General features: G+C 44.6%; 1 protein-coding gene across 2 annotated transcripts in view; it reads right to left on the reverse strand.

Moving 5' to 3' along the window:
* The window catches only part of LOC142769254 (kin of IRRE-like protein 3), a 37,215-nt gene extending 21,522 nt beyond the window's left edge, over positions 1 to 15,693 (reverse strand). For both annotated transcript variants that reach the window (XM_075872352.1, XM_075872347.1), the window contains exon 1: positions 15,469 to 15,693. In XM_075872352.1, the coding sequence (XP_075728467.1) occupies positions 15,469 to 15,597 (129 nt within the window). In that variant the 5' untranslated portion in view covers positions 15,598 to 15,693. The remainder of the gene's footprint in view (positions 1 to 15,468) is intronic.
* Between the last annotated feature and the right edge of the window lie 2,145 nt (positions 15,694 to 17,838).

Genomic DNA, 17,838 nt, shown 5'->3' on the forward strand with positions numbered 1-17,838 from the left:
CTTTGCCACAGTGGTCACAGGCTGCGGTGTCGGCCATCCCAATGCGGAAAGCGTAGGCGTTGGTAAACGCAACGCCCAACCACAGCCTACATAACAGGGTCTGGTCTGCTCGGCAAAGCCTCGACGGGACTTGAAAACTTAGCGTAGGGTCAAGCGAGTACAGTCGGGCATGCTTGAAGTGTGGCTGATTCCATTGAGATGTGGTTTGCTGGCGAGCAAGCCTGCGGAGCTTTCGTGCAGCATCTGTCCTAGAAAGTGGTAGTCGCAGTTTATGATCTTCTGTATGGGCTGAGCGGGCAGCTTGATCGGCCCGTTCATTGCCGATGATTCCGCAGTGACTGGGAAACCACTGAAATGTAATTTGGTGCCCTTTCTCAGTCAGGTGGTGTATAACCTCTGCTATCTCTAGTACCAGCTGCTCGTGTAGTCCACGGCGTAAGGCTGATAGTAGAGACTGCAGTGCCGCCTTCGAGTCGCAGAAAATAGTCCACTTGCGTGTAGGTTGATCAACTACAAATTGCAACGCGGCACGAAGTGCTGCCAATTATGCTGCCGTTGATGTCGTTGCGTGAGATGTCTTGAATTTAATTGTTGTGGCCAACCTTGGTATCACTACTGCTCCTGTAGAGCTGTCCGGCTGAACCGATCCGTCAGTGTATATATGTGTGAAGTCTTGATATTTCTCATACAAGAGAAGTAGTGTGAGCTGTTTAAGAGCCGGTGACGACAAATTGGCCTTTTTCTGAACGCCAGGTATGTTAATATTAATCATTGGTTGTCCGAGGCACCATGGCGGAGTCACAGGTCTAGCGGCAGGAGAGAACGAAGTTGGGATCGACTCACCATGTGCGGTCACTGTTTTGCAGTAAGATGTGCATGGTCGGACCACTGGTAGAGAGGCTAGGTGATGTCGAGGGGTTCGAGCAAGGTGTCGTATATGTGTCCTCAACACTTCCACATTAATGTGGGTCTTGATGAGGTTGTCCCTTGTGATGGCGATAGTTGCCGCTGTTGACGCACTTTGGGGCAAGCCTAAACATATCCGGAGTGCTTGAGCCAGGACATTTTGAAGCATTCGTATGCTTGTTTTACTTGCGTTAGTTAACAGAGGTAGGCTGTACCGAAGGAATCCAAGGAAAAGAATCCTGTATAGTCGCAACATAGCAGTTGTGGACATTCCCCAGTTCTTTCCAGCGAAGAACTTGAACAAATGACAGATGCCTGCCAATCGCCTTTTCATGTATGATACATGCGAGCTCCATGAGAGGTAAGCTACCACGGGGGGTGCCATACTGAAAACCGTGTGATCATGGTGCTATATTTAACGCGAATAAGGGCACTCCCTGAAACGGAGGCGGACAATCTATTGCTAAAACTTAACTACTAATCTTTCTTTGGTGAGATTGCTTTTCTTTCGTTATATTCAATAGGCTTAATGCATACTAATCAGCCTATACTAGCTGTTTCCTTGAACATGATCTAACCGGCCCAAATGAGCACTCTGTAGTAAAAGTTCAAAGTTCTGTGGTGTGCATTACATAGAGACCGGATTTCACCATAGTTACCAACATTGCCGGGTCAACACTAGTGTGACATTAATTACCACGGGACGTATCCTGTTATGTACTTCTCGAGAACAATAGTAAATCTGAACTAAAGAAGCTGGGTGTTGTTCGAAATGTCTGACATCCAGTCGCAATAATCCTGTAAAAACTAAATGGAGAAAGAGAGATTTCAAAGGTCATCTTAAAGATAAATAAAGCATTACATATTGCTGCAAGGTATCCCTGTAATGATATTTCATCAGCAGAATCAATCGTCCGAGAAAGCTTCTGAACCGAATCGTTTTGTTTCTGGCCCTGCTATAGCCAGAAACGTTGCAAAAAAGGAAATACAAAACTGTTAGGCTGCGCTAAAGTCGCGGAGCGCACTAACTTTGGAAAGACACATGTTGTGTTGTTGCTTCTTCTTTGTCCCGCATAACTGCATCTTTTTCGCGCCTTGTAATTTTATCAATTTTTAAACAGTAATGCAAAAGCAAGTAGCCCAGTACCTTACACTGTAGAAAGAAACACATAAAACTGAACGGGTAGGGTAGACCCGATACACGGTCGAGTAAGCAGAGGAAAAATCTGTCTTATAAATCGGATTTCGTTCTCGGTTTTTTAGAAAGCCAAGCAATCGACCATAGGGACTTTGCATTCCACGTTCAATTGGCTTTTCTTTGCTCCCTTGCATTCCCTCCTGCTGGCCAACGGCACTCGCCTTTAACTGCCACTTATACCGCAAGCTGCATCTCCGCTTTTCTGTTCTTGCTTTTTAAGCAATCGTGCGCGCACTGCTTAATGAACACGAATGAAAATTAAACAAGTTCCGAATGAAATACAAAAAATAAAAAATAAAGTCAAGTACGCAAGTGATAAATTAACGTTCTCATGCGATAGAGAGCAAGTGAGGTGAAAAACGTGATTCAACTGCCCAACTTGATATCTTTTTTTTTTCTATTGTAGCCCCTCATTTTGGCTGCAGCACCTAAGATACGCTCATCGAGAAAGACGTGGGCCTTCTAAGAATGTGCAAATCGAACTAAACCAATGTAAATAGTGAGAATAATAAAAAAACTGAAAGAAAGGTGACGCCCTTGTTTCTCTACTTTCAGTTTTCACAGGAAGAGCGAGTTCTCCCACAACCGACCCCGCATTATACGCCACAAATCCGGCGTGCGGGGGATTCTAAATCGCCTTTTAACGAGCGCTACGGCAATTCGTGAAAGAAAAAAAATAAGTGAACGGGGATGTGAAGCGCGCGGCAAGGCGTCACCGCTATGCATTTGGTGCAACGAAATTGAAACAATTGAACATTTCTTTTTATTCTGTCATCGTTATTCTTATTAGAGAAAAAGATTTTTAGTAGCCCCATTACAAAAGCTAGGAATACAAGTAAATTTACCAGTAATTTTATCACTTGGCGGAACTTCATTTGGTTACTGCCACAGGGATGTATGCTCCGCTGTGTTTGATTACATCAATGCAACTAAAAGATTACCATGCTAGTGAACCACTACCTTTTCAGATCTTTAGTTTATAATTCGTAGTTATGTCTTTCAAAAACAAAAGATGGTTTGACCGCTTGCTCAGCACACATTTTTTGTTTTTTTGGTAGTATTATTTTAAGCTTCTTTTATAGATTAGCTTCATTTTCAGTTTAGTTTCATTTAAGTATCCTGCCGCCCGGTTCTTGGCCCATCCCCCTTTGTGGGTAAGCGCCATCCATCAGAGGTCATCAGCATCATCAGCATCAGCAACTCTCCAAGATTCTACAATTCGTATACGCGAAATCCTACACTGTAATAGTGGTAAAAAAATGAATAAACTAAGATAGAAGTGTAGTGGATAGAAAAATAATTGTAGCTGTGAGAAAAGGGCTGGAGGCCTGTCCATGTATGTATGTTTTGAACCCATGACGAAGTGAACGATACCTCATCATGAATCCCCGCCCCCTTTTCTTTTTTTCGTCTAAAATCTCGTTTGCGTGTATCCTAAGACACTTCACATAGAAAAACACATGTTGCAGCCAAGCCTGCATAAATGTATAACTCACTGAAATACGGTACTTGGTTCGATATTACAATTCCTCCTGTTTGATATAAAACATTTAAATAATTTACGTTAATTAAAGCTAACAGACACGAAATCCAATGAAACTATAGGCGGTGCTGTTTGTAGTGATCCTGATGTAAACGTGAACAAATAAAAGTGAAAAAAAAAGAATATATGACGCTGGCACGTACCACACCTGCGACCTGCTACACACTATCTTGCTAGGGAGCCCACGATAAGCTGTCTGTGTGCGCAAGAAGTGCTAGCAAAGAATAGAATCTCGCGTATACATCCGTGAGACCCGTGCGCGGCCGCTTTGTTACGCGCATGCGCAATACTTACACGTAGAAGCTGTACGTATACGCAAAGTATTTACGTACGTGAAACAAACTATTTTCTGTCGAGTACGCGCTAGCGCAAACTTGGACAGAAAATTGCAGGCAGCTGCGGAACGTTTCGTTAGTGCAAGAAGACGTGTGAAAATGTGCTTTAACGTGTGAAACTTTATGAATAGCTTACTGTAAGTAAATTGACGCAATCGATTCCGAGGCAGATGGAACCAACGTGGAAAAAGGGCGTCTAGTGATGCGCACCTGTCACTACCATATAACGCGTAAATACATCAGCATTTTAGGGCAAATGTGCGACACCAAACCTCAGCAGCAGTTCATTACGAATATTCGTACGGCTAACTGTAACTTTATAGTTCTTCCCACGCCACTTGCAATGCATGAACATTCATGAACCTTCCACTTCAGAAGCAAGTCTACAATGAACAAAGCAAGGGCGGCTGTTTCGAAACAAGGCCGAGAAAATTCACTGCCGGAAATAAAACTAACCACAATTACCGTTTTGAAAACATGAAACATGAAAAATTCATTTTATTTATTTCAGTGAATAATACAGTTAGCCCTCAAGAGGGCCGTTACAGGGTGGAAGGTACAAGTATCTATCAGGCAATATTAGCTACAAGGATATGAGGTGACCTTGCAGTGTTGAATGCAAACAACAGAAGAAATATACAAGATGCAAAGGCATGGTAGAGGCACACTAAAAAGTACAAATAAAGAGCAGAATAAAGTGTATCGTGTTCGAAAACAAAGAAAAAACATGTATACAGCATCACGAGAGATTGTAAAGCATTACAGCAGAATAAAAGCTATATGCTTTTCATTAGTTCTTGTGAAACAGGTTGATTACGGAAGAACAGTTGCAACATTTGAAAAAACTAGGAGCTATCAAAATCAACAAACAAGCTTGTTTACTTTACAGCAACCAAGCCAACGCGCTGAAACGCAGTGTCAAAAAAAAAAAGAACACGATATGTGCGCAAGTTAATTGAGATGCATTCGCTTCAGATCAAGGAACCGAGCCTCTCCTTCCGTATTGTTTTAGCATTTCATTTCAGCAGAGCGCTAGGTTGGCCGGTGCCGTTTTGACGACGAAGAGAAACCAAGTCGCCGTGAGAAAAAAAAAGGCTTAATGACGGCGCGTGCAGCGTGAGCAAGACCGAGCGACTCCGATCCCTAATCACGCACTCGCGCTGCACGCACCCATGCAGTGTGCGAACTGCCGGCACCTCGTCCTCTTGACAAGCTTCACAGAGGGACTTCCTTCATGCACCCGGCAAGCATAGCAACGTGTAAGCCAAGCGTGGCTCCCTCGCCGGAGACATGCACGCGGTGAATGTTAGCTGCCGGCACTTGCAAAAAGGGGCGACACGCTGGCTGTTGGGGAGGAGAAAGAGAAGCACCCGGCAATATAAGGATCATCCTCTACAGCTCGTCGTGAATACCGAACCGTTATCACTTTTTTTTTCAGTGCTTGCAGTGGCGGCCAAACCGACGAGAGGGCACACGAGAACAGCAGCGTTAAGAAAAAAAAAAAGACACGAGGCATAAAGAAAAAACAACACGGAAGGAAAAAAGGAATGCGAGGCAAAACACAACTTGTAGGCGCACTTGTTCCCACGCAAGTGGCGCTTCATCTCCCGCGCTTTGTTTCATTCCGCTCGCGCCGACGTCACCAGCGATGCGATGAGAGAAGATCGCTCAACATGTGCGTCCCATGTGTCGGTCGACGACCGCTCGGCACTCCGCAGCTTCGAGTTGCTTCAGTATTTTTGTATATTTGTTTCCTTCGTTACGCCCCCTCTTCTGAGAGAAAGACAGTGCACGCAATTAAATAGCGCCGCTTTTGTAACTAGCTGGTGCCCGTGCATGCCTCTACCTGCGTAAGGGTTCATTATAGCATAAAAACAAAAAGCATTCCTAGTTATGTGATTTCTTTTTTTTTCACAATGCGATTCACTGCTGTTTCCGCGTGGGTTGTGAAACCACGAAGCGCAAACTGCTACCGGGAACCAGGAACTCTCTCGGGGTTCGAGCTTCGAGGAGCAGAAAGAGGAGGGAGGGGGAGGGGCGATGACTCAAAGAGAACTTGAGGATACAAACTACAACCCAGCTTGACATCCCGTCCATGCGACTGCGTTAAGGCAACTGTTGTAAATGGGGGCATGTGAGAGAAGAAATTGGCACACGAAGGCCCATACTATTCGGGCGAATAATCTCTTTGCGCGAATCCACTTTTGTCAGGGTGAGACTGCTTCATAAAAACTGAGATTGCATTTATCAATCCGTTGTTGATAAATGCCGGGTTAACAGAAAACTGGCATTATTTGTTTACTCAGTCGTCTGAGAATACCCTAGCATCATCGGATGCTGGATGAGTCTACCACCATTAAACATGCATGCATGTTTATTCTTGCTATTGAATAACCGCACACGCTTACGTAAGAACTAACCCAAGTAGTGTGCCTGCAGTACTTTGATGAAACGGTGTCCCAACTTATGCAGACTATCTCGATGAATAAACCTGCGTAATAGCTATGCCAATTCTGTGAGATATTGTGTAATAACTGTCAAAACGTAGAGCTGTGCGTAGCACAAGACTTCGTTCTTCCTTCATCATACTCATGTGATGTGACCTGCCAAGTTTACCACCAGCCAAACCTTTCCAATGACTATTAAAGACGCCATCTTTGAAGAACCAAGTGTGGGGCGAGTTGGCGTTCCATTGTGGACGACATTTTGCGCAAAATTTCATCCATGCTACTATCTTTTTCTACCACTCGTACTAGATGGTATGCAATTTTCCGTGGGAAAAAGCGCACGATGGGTAATTCACGACACATGTTTGCTTCAATGGAGGCTGAAAACGGAATATCACCCACTGACAAGACGGGTTATCTGCCACGCCGGTCTTCTCGAAGGATGGCCCGTCATATAAGGGGCTCCCGATAAATGACAGATCCTTGTAAGTTCTATTTGAGAAATTTTATTTCCGTAGATCTTCATGCGATAATTAACCAAAATATTGCTAACGCGAACCATTGTGCAACGCCAAGTGAAACGCTGTGTTCTGTGTTCCACTGATTACATATACTGGAGATTACGCATATGAATTTGCCGAAGTGTAGCAGAGTAGACTTGCGAATTTGTGGCATCTCGTATCACTCATGTGGACGCGCATATCAAACACGAAGCTGCTAATTGAGATGTAGCCTTTGTATTGGTTGTTACTATCAGGAAATGAAAGCCACGTGTCAGCATTATTGTCAAAACAACCACAGTTGCAACACCTATGAACATGGTCGCTGGTGAATGATGATGCTCGAAGTAATCAGGCTACAAAAAGTAGACACAACCGTACCACATAGTTTCTTCAGTACAAATTACTGTACGGCTTCATTAGCAAATGCGATGATTTGTGGTATCTCCATGGAAACGTGATATGCTATCATATATTTGCCGCCATGTACTGTACTTCTCTGTGCTTGATATTTCTTTTTTAATTGTGGCGATACATCGGTAACAGGTACGTAGGCGCTTACATAAGGTACACCACAGCTTATCCAGATTTGCACCTTTTGCCAGTCAAACTATAAGTTGATAAAAAAAAACCTAAAGCCCCATGCCAGCATACAGGCCTAAAACAACTACCGTCATGGCAGCCGAGAACACGGTCCTTGATGAAAAAAAAAAACATGTTCAACAAAATGCAAAGTTTGAAATGCGCAGGCAAAACACGCATGGATACCATAACAGAAGGAAAGAAACAATAAGAAGCACCAGCTACAGCTGCGTAATATCTTGTTCAACGAACATTGATATATGACTCCGCGGGCACAGCAGGCTCTGCATTAGGAAGAGAACAGGACATGCTATCATATGTATATGCTAAGTTGTTTTGAACTTGCCCTCTGTTATTTTTCTGTTTTCTTTATTGGTTCGAAGCTCATGAAACTTACATCGTATTGCGCAAGCGTGCATTATTCGCTGCAGTGAACACACAGGAGAGGCTTAGCAATAGTGTTATACTCGGTGACCTACTTTTTACTCATAATAAAAAAAACGATAAGACATGGATATCGCAATGAAACATTTCACCAACCATCGCTAAGACATAAAAGTCAGTGTATGTTATCCAATGTGAACTTTGAAGCAGTCTATCTTTTCATCCCTCAATCCCCTTATCCTGGTGTAGGATAGCAAACCGGATGCTCGCCTGGTTGACCTTCCAGCTTTTCCTTACACGCAGTAGTCGATATCAGTGAAGACGCGTGCGATTCAATTATTGTACTAGCCATCCCGGGTAATTTCGTCGCCCTCTATCTTGCATTTGATGTGTTGTCGATTTCATAATTGAAACAGACAGATTTCACCGATAAAAAAATAGGGGGGTACATGAGACACTGTTCGGTCGCAACACGCTCGCTTCAGTTCAGAGTCATATAGGTTGACGAAAATTGTGGAGCTCACGCAGACTAACTCATGGAATATATTGGGAGCTTAGAGCTCACTCGAACTCAGGCACACCAATTTTTTTTTTGAGCTAGACTGATTCGGGCTCACACTCACGACAACTTTCTTCAACTGGACACACTCAGACTTGATCCAAGTCTGAGTGAGTCGACTTATGAGTGAGTGCACCGACATAAGATCAGAGCTACTGCCTCGCACTCGTGTTAAGAGTAAAGCGTATAATTTCGACACCAGCTGGTCGTGCGGCCAGCACAAGTGCTGTAAGTTTCGTTGCGTCGCTGCTGATGGCGAGCGAACGGAGGCAGTAAGCATGCGCTGAGGACAGACCGGGTGCTTGCGTGGTTTTTAGATCCCCTTATCCCGCATGCACCCGGCAAAGATGGCCGCTTCTTGTACATGTGGCGAAATTAGTGGTCTGTACGCACCGTACACACACGTCCTCCAAGGCACTATAGTATACACGTGATCACACGCGTAGCGTAGGCACAAAGAGTGGTCAAGACACTATGGTCACACAAGAAGCGCATTTATACAGATACGGAACGCGTCGTGTAATGGCGCACCAATGTAACTGCCCCAGCATATTTTGCAGTGAAATCTATAGACAAAACGAAATAACATTCGCCAAGATAATGGCTGCGCCTTCAGTTACGTCGTTCTGTACGTCGCGCCAAAACGTGCGCGTCATTGGCAAGGCCGTTAGTGACGCCCTTCTCGGCGTCGTACCCAAGCACGCGTGGCATTGACTGCACCCTCAGGGCGTCGTTCATCCCTTCACAGCCGTGCCAATGTTTCCTTGCACAGCCGTTTCAACTAGAACTCCCTCGCGGAGAAAGACATGGATCTTATTGGAACTCCCGAACAATAAACAACATTCCAAGAACAGCACTGACATTTGATCCATTAGAGAATTAATGTTCGCCGGGCCGATGTAGTAGTCCGGGCACAAAACAGGTGCCAGTAACAAAGCCCAAGCAGCAGTTGCGCACCGAGGATTAAGCAGCCTTACGAAAAGAATGCAAGTGACAATGGTTAGCCAAGGAGGCGGCATGGCCGGTAGAGTAGCGATCACGTGGAAATACTGGGAACCCGTCCGACGAGGCCAACACCCACTTTTGGCGGGAGTTTTTTCAGCAGTCTTTGACTTCGGCTGCGACGTCTGCAACCATCTGTGACCACACGTTTCAGCTTCACCAGTTAGCTATCCTGTGCAAAGTGTTTGAATGTTTTTTTTTTCGTCCTTGATATTTCAAAGTGGTTTTGACAAGCTTCAAGAACATCTTGAATCTTGACACTGTATGGGTGGTTGGCATAGGCGTATCACCTGGGGGGGGGGCGGCAAGGGAAACGCTAGCCCCCCCCCCTCCCACTGAGAAAAGTTGGGAAGGCTGAGCCGCTCCACCTTCGACAGTGGTCACTGTCGGCTGCACGCTTCGTAAAACAACAACTAAGGTGAAATTTTCCTTCACCACTGTAATCACTCAATTATTTTGTTACGAGGGAAAGAAAATATTACGAGGACAATTTACAATATAGTGACAGTTTTCAAACATTTCAGCATTGACGATTTCTTTGAAGGCTCTTTGCGACGCTTTCCGCCCTGTGCTGCAGCACTGCAGAGCAGGCTAGCGCTGAACAGGGGCCCTTGTTCATTCATGTTTTTATTATGCTGCAACTGGCCGATACAGTTATATATGGGAACGAAAAAACTTTTTATGGACCGGTCAAAGCATTCACGAAAATAATTTTCTTTCATCGAAAAAATTACCATCATCGCTGCTTTGTCGAAGCTGCTGTGAGCACACGATTGCGACAAATTTTTCTAAATATTTTAGTTTTCCCGTACTAGAAGAGCGAATGAAGTTTTCCACTTATTCTCCAATTAATCTGATCAGCCTTACTTATGGCAACTTGAAGCGACGGTGGCATGTTTGCAAAGTGGCAAAGAATAAATCAGTGGACTCGAGCTCAGTGGGAAGCTAAGTAGATGAAAATGCTCATTGTTCCCTTTGATTCCTTAATGATTGCTTCACATTTAAAAACTGAATTCTTTGTGAGCTGTCTTTATTCATTTAGAGATTTCATTTAATGATAAAATATTTACTGGTGATGAGGACGCCATCAACTTAATTGTATTCATTCTGAAAGCTGTGAGGTAACCGTAATGCATAAAAAGCGTCACGTGTAATGTTATTACATGCATGACAAACATATATGTGTTGTACCAGGGCATGCTGCTTAAAACTGACTGTTCTTTATTGCACGATTAAAGGATTTCTGGTTGTATAAAAAATCACATGAAAGTGCGAGTGCGTCGAAGTTGCCTCTCTCTCTCTCTCTCTCTATATATATATATATATATATATATATATATATATATATATATATCATCATCAGCCTGTCTACGTCCACTGCAGGACAAAGGCCTCTCCCATGTTCCGCCAGTTAACCCGGTCCTGTGCTTGCTGTTGCCAATTTATACCCACAAACTTCTTAATCTCATCTGCCCACCTAACCTTCTGTCTCCCCCTACCCCGCTTCCCTTCTCTGGGAATCCAGTTGGTGACCCTTAATGACCAGCGATTATCCTGTCTACGTGCTACATGCCCGGCCCATGTCCATTTCCTCTTCTTTATTGCAGCTATGATATCCTTAACTCCCGTTTGTCCCCTAATCCACTCTGCTCTCTTCTTGTCTCTTAAGGTTACACCTACCATTTTTCTTTCCATTGCTCGCTGCGTCGTCCTCAATTTAAGTTGAACCCTCTTTGTGAGTCTCCAGGTTTCTGCTCCGTAGCTAAGTACCGGCAAAATACAGCTGTTATATACCTTCCTCTTGAGGGACAGTGGCAATCTACTTGTCAGAATTTGAGAGTGCCTGCCGAATGTGCTCCACCCCATTCTTATTCTTCTGGTTACTTCAATCTCGTGGTTAGGCTCTGCGGTTATTACCTGCCCTAAGTAGACATAGTCTTTTACAACTTCAAGTGAACTATTACCTATCGCAAAGCGCTGCTCCTTTCCGAGATTGTTGTACATTACTTTCGTTTTCTGCAGATTAATTTTAAGACCAACCTTTCTGCTCTCCTTGTCTAACTCCGTAATCATGAGTTGCAATTCGTCCCCTGAGTTACTCAGCAATGCAATGTCATCGGCGAAGCGCAGGTTACTGAGGTACTCTCCATTAACTCTTATCCCTAACTGTTCCCATTCTAGGCTTCTGAAAACGTCCTGTAAGCACGCAGTGAATAGCATTGGGGAGATTGTGTCCCCCTGCCTTGCCCCCTTCTTTATTGGTATTCTGTTGCTTTTTTTGTGAAGCACTATGGTAGCAGTTGATCCCCTGTAGATTTCTTCCAGAATGTTTATATATATTTCATCTACGCCCTGATTCCGCAGTGTCTGCATGACGGCTGATATTTCTACTGAATCAAACGCCTTTTCGTAATCTATGAAGGCTATGTATAGTGGTTGGTTATACTCTGAGCATTTCTCTATTACCTGATTGATAGTATGAATGTGGTCAATTGTTGAGTAGCCTGTTCTAAATCCTGCTTGTTCCTTTGGTTGATTGAATTCTAATGTTTTCTTTACTCTGTTAGCAATTACCTTTGTAAATAGCTTGTATACTACAGAGAGCAGGCTGATCGGCCTGTAATTCTTCAAGTCCTTGTCATCTCCTTTCTTATGTATTAAGATGATGTTAGCGTTCTTCCAAGACTCTGGTACTTTTCCCGTCAGGAGACACCTCGTAAATAGAGTGGCTAGTTTTTCTAACACAATCTGTCCTCCATCTTTCAGCAGATCTGATGTTACTTGATCCTCACCAGCAGCTTTGCCTCTGTGCATGCTCTCCAAAGCTTTTCTGACTTCTTCTATCATTACCGGTGGGGTGTCGTCTGGGTTACTGCTAGTTCTTATAGTATTAAGGTCATGGTTGTCTCGGCTACTGTACAGATCTCTGTAAAACTCCTCCGCTATTTTAACTATCCTATCCATATTGGTAGTTAATTAGCCTTCTTTGTCCCTTAAGGCATACATCCGCCTTTTGCCTATCCCAAGTTTCCTCTTCACTGCTTTGACGCTTCCTCCGTTTTTCAGAGCGTGCTCAATTCTCTCCATGTTATACCTTCTTACATCGCATACTTTAGGTCTATTAATCAACTTCGAAAGCTCTGCCAGTTCTATTTTGTCTGTTGTACTTGACACTTTCATGATTTGACGCTTCTTAATTAGGTTCTTCGTTTCCTGGGAAAGCTTGCCGGTATCCTGTCTAGCTACCCTGCCTCCAACTTCCACTGCACACTCCGTGATGATACTCGTCAGATTATCATTCATTGTATCTACGCTAAGGTTGGTTTCCTCGCTAAGAGCAGAGTACCTGTTCTGCAGTGACACTCTGAATTCCTGTACTTTCCCTCTCAGTGCTAGCTCATTGATTGGCTTCTTGCGTACCAGTTTCTGTCGTTCCTTCTTCAAGTCTAGGCGGATTCGAGCCCGTACCATTCTATGGTCACTGCATCTTACCTTGCCAACCACTTCCACATCCTGCACGACTCCTGGGTGTGCAGTCATTATAAAGTCTATTTCGTTCTTATTTATGCCATTAGGGCTCCTCCATGTCCACTTGCGGTTTTCTCGTTTTCGGTAGAAGGTATTCAAAATACGCAGATTATTGCGTTCTGCGAATTCTACTAGTAGCTTTCCTCTGGCGTTTCTAGTGCCGATGCCATAATCTCCTACTGCCTGGTCTCCAGCCTGCTTCTTCCCTACCTTTGCATTAAAGTCGCCCATTAGTATAGTATACTGTGTTTTCACCTTACTCATTGCCGATTCCACGTCTTCATAGAAGCTTTCAACTGAAGCATCATCATTGCTGGATGTAGGCGCGTAAGCCTGTACTACCTTCATTTTGTATCTTTTATTCAGTTTAATTACAATGCCTACCACCCTTTCATTAATGCTATAGTAATCCTCTATGTTGCCAGCTATGTTTCTGTGAATTAGGAACCCTACTCCCAGTTCTCTTCTGTCTGCCAAGCCCCGATAGCAAATGACGTGCCCATTCTGTAGCACAGTATAGGCCTCATCTGTCCTCCTAACCTCACTCAGCCCTATTATATCCCATTTAATGCCTTCTAGCTCCTCGAATAATACAGCTAGACTTCCCTCACTAGATAACGTTCTAACGTTAAACGTTGCTAAGTTCAAGTTCCAATGGTGGCCTGTCCGTATCCAGAGATTCCTAGCACCCTCTGCTGCTTTGCAGATCTGACCGCCGCCGTGGTCAGTTGCTCCGCAGCTGGTGGGGACTGAGGGCCGTGAGTTAATTGACGAATGCCTACGGGAGGGGGTGGCCGAATACTGCACCAGGGTGGCCAATCCTTCTCTGGTGAGATCCCAATCCTTCTCTGGTGAGATCATATATATATATATATATATATATATATATATATATATATATATATATATATATATATATATATATATATATATATATATATATATATATATATATATAGACTGATAGATTTGCCCCCCTCCCTCGTGAAAGCGTTGGCACGCTTATGGTGGATGGCAAGAGAGAGAGGAAATGCAAGAGCAGAATAGTTTGGTAGGTACTTGATTCCGATTTACTACCCTGAACAACACTGTACACTGTCGTCCTTTATCAAATGGAACACGCGAACGCGTGGCCTGTGCTGTGCGGCGGCTGTCTACAGCACCATCAATCGACAGGAAAAGGAAACACGTTCGCTTTCAGCATCGTCTGTTGCCGAAAAAAATAATAACGAGTTAGGCCAGTAGAGAAGTGCTGCTACATTGCACTCCATCTGTGCTCACGCCTACAGTGCGTATAGTCCACGGCCAGCATATCAAACGTTGTTCGCGACACCGGCGTGAGCTGCAATAATCGCCTGATATCGCTCGCCACGCGAGCGATCGGGGAACGTAATCTAGCAGCGCTTGTCTACCGGCCATAACTGGTTATCTTGTTTGGCCATAGATGACGCGAAAAGCGAACGTGCTTTCTTCACTTGTCGGTTGATGGTGCTGTAGGCAGCCACCGCAGAGCGCCGGCCACGCGTTCGCGTGTTCCCTTTCATAAAGAACGGCAGTGTACAATAGGCGGGGGGGGGGGGGGGGAGCGAATAGAAAGTCTGGGAACAAAGATACACAGCTCTTTCCATGGTCGTGTGATTGAATCCCGACCGCATTTCTGTTGAAGGAAAAACGCCCGAGGCCCGTATGTAGGTGCAAGTTACAGACGGGCTCGATATTTCCGGAGCACTCCACTATGGCGTTTCTGTAAACGTATCCTGGTTTGCGACGTTCACCTCCGCAATTATTGTTATTATCAACACAGTTACATCAGAGCTTTTCATCTGCTCCCCTGCCCTTGAACATAATGGTGCACTTGATGGTGGCGTTCCACAAAAATAAAACAAATGCTGAGGTGCAACTAAGATGTTTGGTCACCATTACCTACCCGCAAAAGCTCGGTTGAAGCCATTGAATTGCATAAAGGCAGGTGGTAGCTTTTTCTCTCTCTTACGTCGACATGAATGGCTTCACCAAAATAGCTGCACTCTGAGATTGCGCAATATTACTCCCTTACACTACCAGTGTTGAATCGGATAGGTAGGTGCCAAGAGACAAACAAGAGAGGGCGAGAGAGGCAAAGAAAATATGCAGGGCCAAGCACATGTTTCAATTGTTGCCCTACACTTGGAAAAGGAAAAAATGCGTAACAGTGAATGTAATAGAGTAAAAAAGTAACAAAGAGACACTTAATGCGAACACGCGTTCGTCTTACATCAACATTAGGCTTCCGAAGATAAAGTTCGCCACCCCAATAAACCGACTACTTTCAAAGATGAAAATTCTGAGACTTCTTAAGCGTATATGTACTTTCACGCACGAGGTCCCAAAATCCCCATTGCGCTTCCAAAACTTAAATGGACTTCACGAGCACACCAGCAATTGTTACCGCGTCGTGCCACAAGGGATTATGCAATACAGAAGGCCAGGGTGTGAATCACGTACCATTCGGTCCGAAGCCGAGTCAACAATGCAGTGCAGATACATTGTCTGTCCTAACTGCGTAGTGACGTTTCGAACGTTGGGACTCCGTAGGAGGTGGTCGTACTCAGCAGGGCTCAGACCACGGGCCATGCTTCCTCCTGGAAGGAGCAGGAGTCGACCCGGACCTCGAGCGCCGTGGGAGATAGGCTGCTGGCCGGTGGGCAAGCTGTTTCTGCCTCGGCCACCACCATCCATGGAAATAAATAAACGCAGCAGCGGTAAGAAGGTCACAGGCGCGGAAGAAAAGCCCCTGCAGTCGTTCACTGTTCATGCACCCAGCGTATTAGCTTTCAGACTAAGTTTTTGCAGGTCTGCAGGAGTGTACCCAACTGTGTTGGTCGATACACCAATAAGACCGAAACGAACAACGGGACAGTGAAGAACGACGGACAGGGCGGTGATGTGTGTCGTTATATCACCGTCCCGTCTGTTTTATCAGCACCCCGTCTGTCGTTCTACCAACATCCCGTGTCAAGCGCTTTTTGTTATAGTTGGAATGACGTATGGAAGTATGGACTTCGAAATGAGCATTGTAGGCGCGCTTTTTTTTTGTGGAAACGCCCGGATAGTTCTCATTTCCTGCTTTCATGCTCTCACGCCTGTCTGCATGCGAAAACACTGGCGCTGTTCAAGAAGCTGTAAAATCTTTTACGCGTCTGCACGCCACTTTCCAAAAGCCTTACTGGTCTAAAAATGTAGAAGCGTAGTATGCTAGTTCACTCGTTATTGCCGAGTGTCGCGAATTTGCAACACACCGAAAAACGCCGACTAAGCAAGTCATAAAACGCGTGCTCTCCTCAATGCCGTCTGGTACGTATTCGCGGATAACGTAGCATTCAGTCTGTGACATTTGTCTGATGTAAGTGTTCAAAGAAAAACCCAAGTTGTGTAACTGATAAGGGAGTACTCGAAGCACGTGCAGCAGTTCCATATCTCTGTTCTTTTTTTCCAGAGTGACTCAAATTCAATTTTCTATGAATCATTTTGGGTGCGCACACATCCAAGAAGTTTCACACTACTTGTGACGTTCATTTCAAGTACATTTTTATTCTCTCTTCTTCGGAGCATCCAGCCTTGGATATAGTCGGTGGTGACTGCCGCTATGACAAGTTCGCTTTTTACTTAATGGCATAATATAGACGCACACTCATTTTACGGGAAAATAGGGCTTCACGCGCACTTTCGGCAGGCAGATAAGTGTGATGATCGTTGCCTTAGGACAGCAAAAGCGACGATAGTGATTTTGATCCTCATGGAGAAGCACAACTGTCTTCATCAAGCAGCGACTTTGAAGACAAAAATGCGGTAGATTAAACAAGTGCATCTCTAAAACATACGCTGTGATGAAAAATAAGTACACACACTATTAAGAACAGCGGGAAACGTGTCACTGGAAACCTACTCACTGTGACGCTGTCCGACGTCCTATTAAATATCTCAAGGAATATTTTATGAACACTTCTTGGATCACCTTGTTGAGCACAGAAATCTTTTTGCGACGCAGACGAATCCTAACAAAAAGCTCATCTTGGCTCGGCACGAGTTAAATAAATTTCTGAGCACCATTACATTCAAGTAACTCTTTCGACTCCCAAGAAGTCGGCAATACTGGGCGGCGGAATCTAGGGCGCCCATGGTACCAGTCAAAATGTAACGTGATCGCTGCTGAAACATTCAAGTCAGACGTCCATTTCATTGGCGACAAGTCATCGCCCGACGATCCCCACTAGGATCGTCTTTTCGAAGTTCACCTTTGAACAAATACTCGTATTCAGCCGCATATTGGCCTAAGTACCGGCTGTCGCGAATCCATGAAATGCCTAAATGTATGCATTAAAGTTGCATTTTATGTATTTGACTGCAGAATAAAGAAAAGGTTAGTATTCAAGGCTCAAAAATGAAAAACAACTTTTTTTCATGGGCAGTTTTATAATTCTTTAGAATTTGGGAGTCTGCACTCACAACTGATCAGCCCAAAGAGCTTAAAAACTCTGGCTGCAGTCCTCGGAGGCAACGGAATTGAGCGACCTTCTGCTTGGTGCACCATGCATGCGTGTTGTAAAAAGTACGTGATGGTGGCCTTTCTTTTTATTTCTTTCGCTCTCATCTACCCTCTTATTCCCCTCCCCATGAGTAAAGTGTCAAACGGCACATAGTCCAGTTAAACTCCTTGACTGCCCTGTATCCATCCGTCCTCACTCTCGCTGTCTCAACCCCGTCTCTAGCACTCAGCAATGATAAACAAATGACTCCGTCCGCATCAAACACAGATACACAACGTATAATAAGGCGCAATGTGTGTAATAACGTCCGCATTACCGCCGTGCCGTG

The sequence above is a fragment of the Rhipicephalus microplus genome, chromosome 1 (assembly GCF_043290135.1).
Source record: "Rhipicephalus microplus isolate Deutch F79 chromosome 1, USDA_Rmic, whole genome shotgun sequence".
NCBI classification, from domain to species: Eukaryota; Metazoa; Arthropoda; class Arachnida; order Ixodida; family Ixodidae; genus Rhipicephalus; species Rhipicephalus microplus.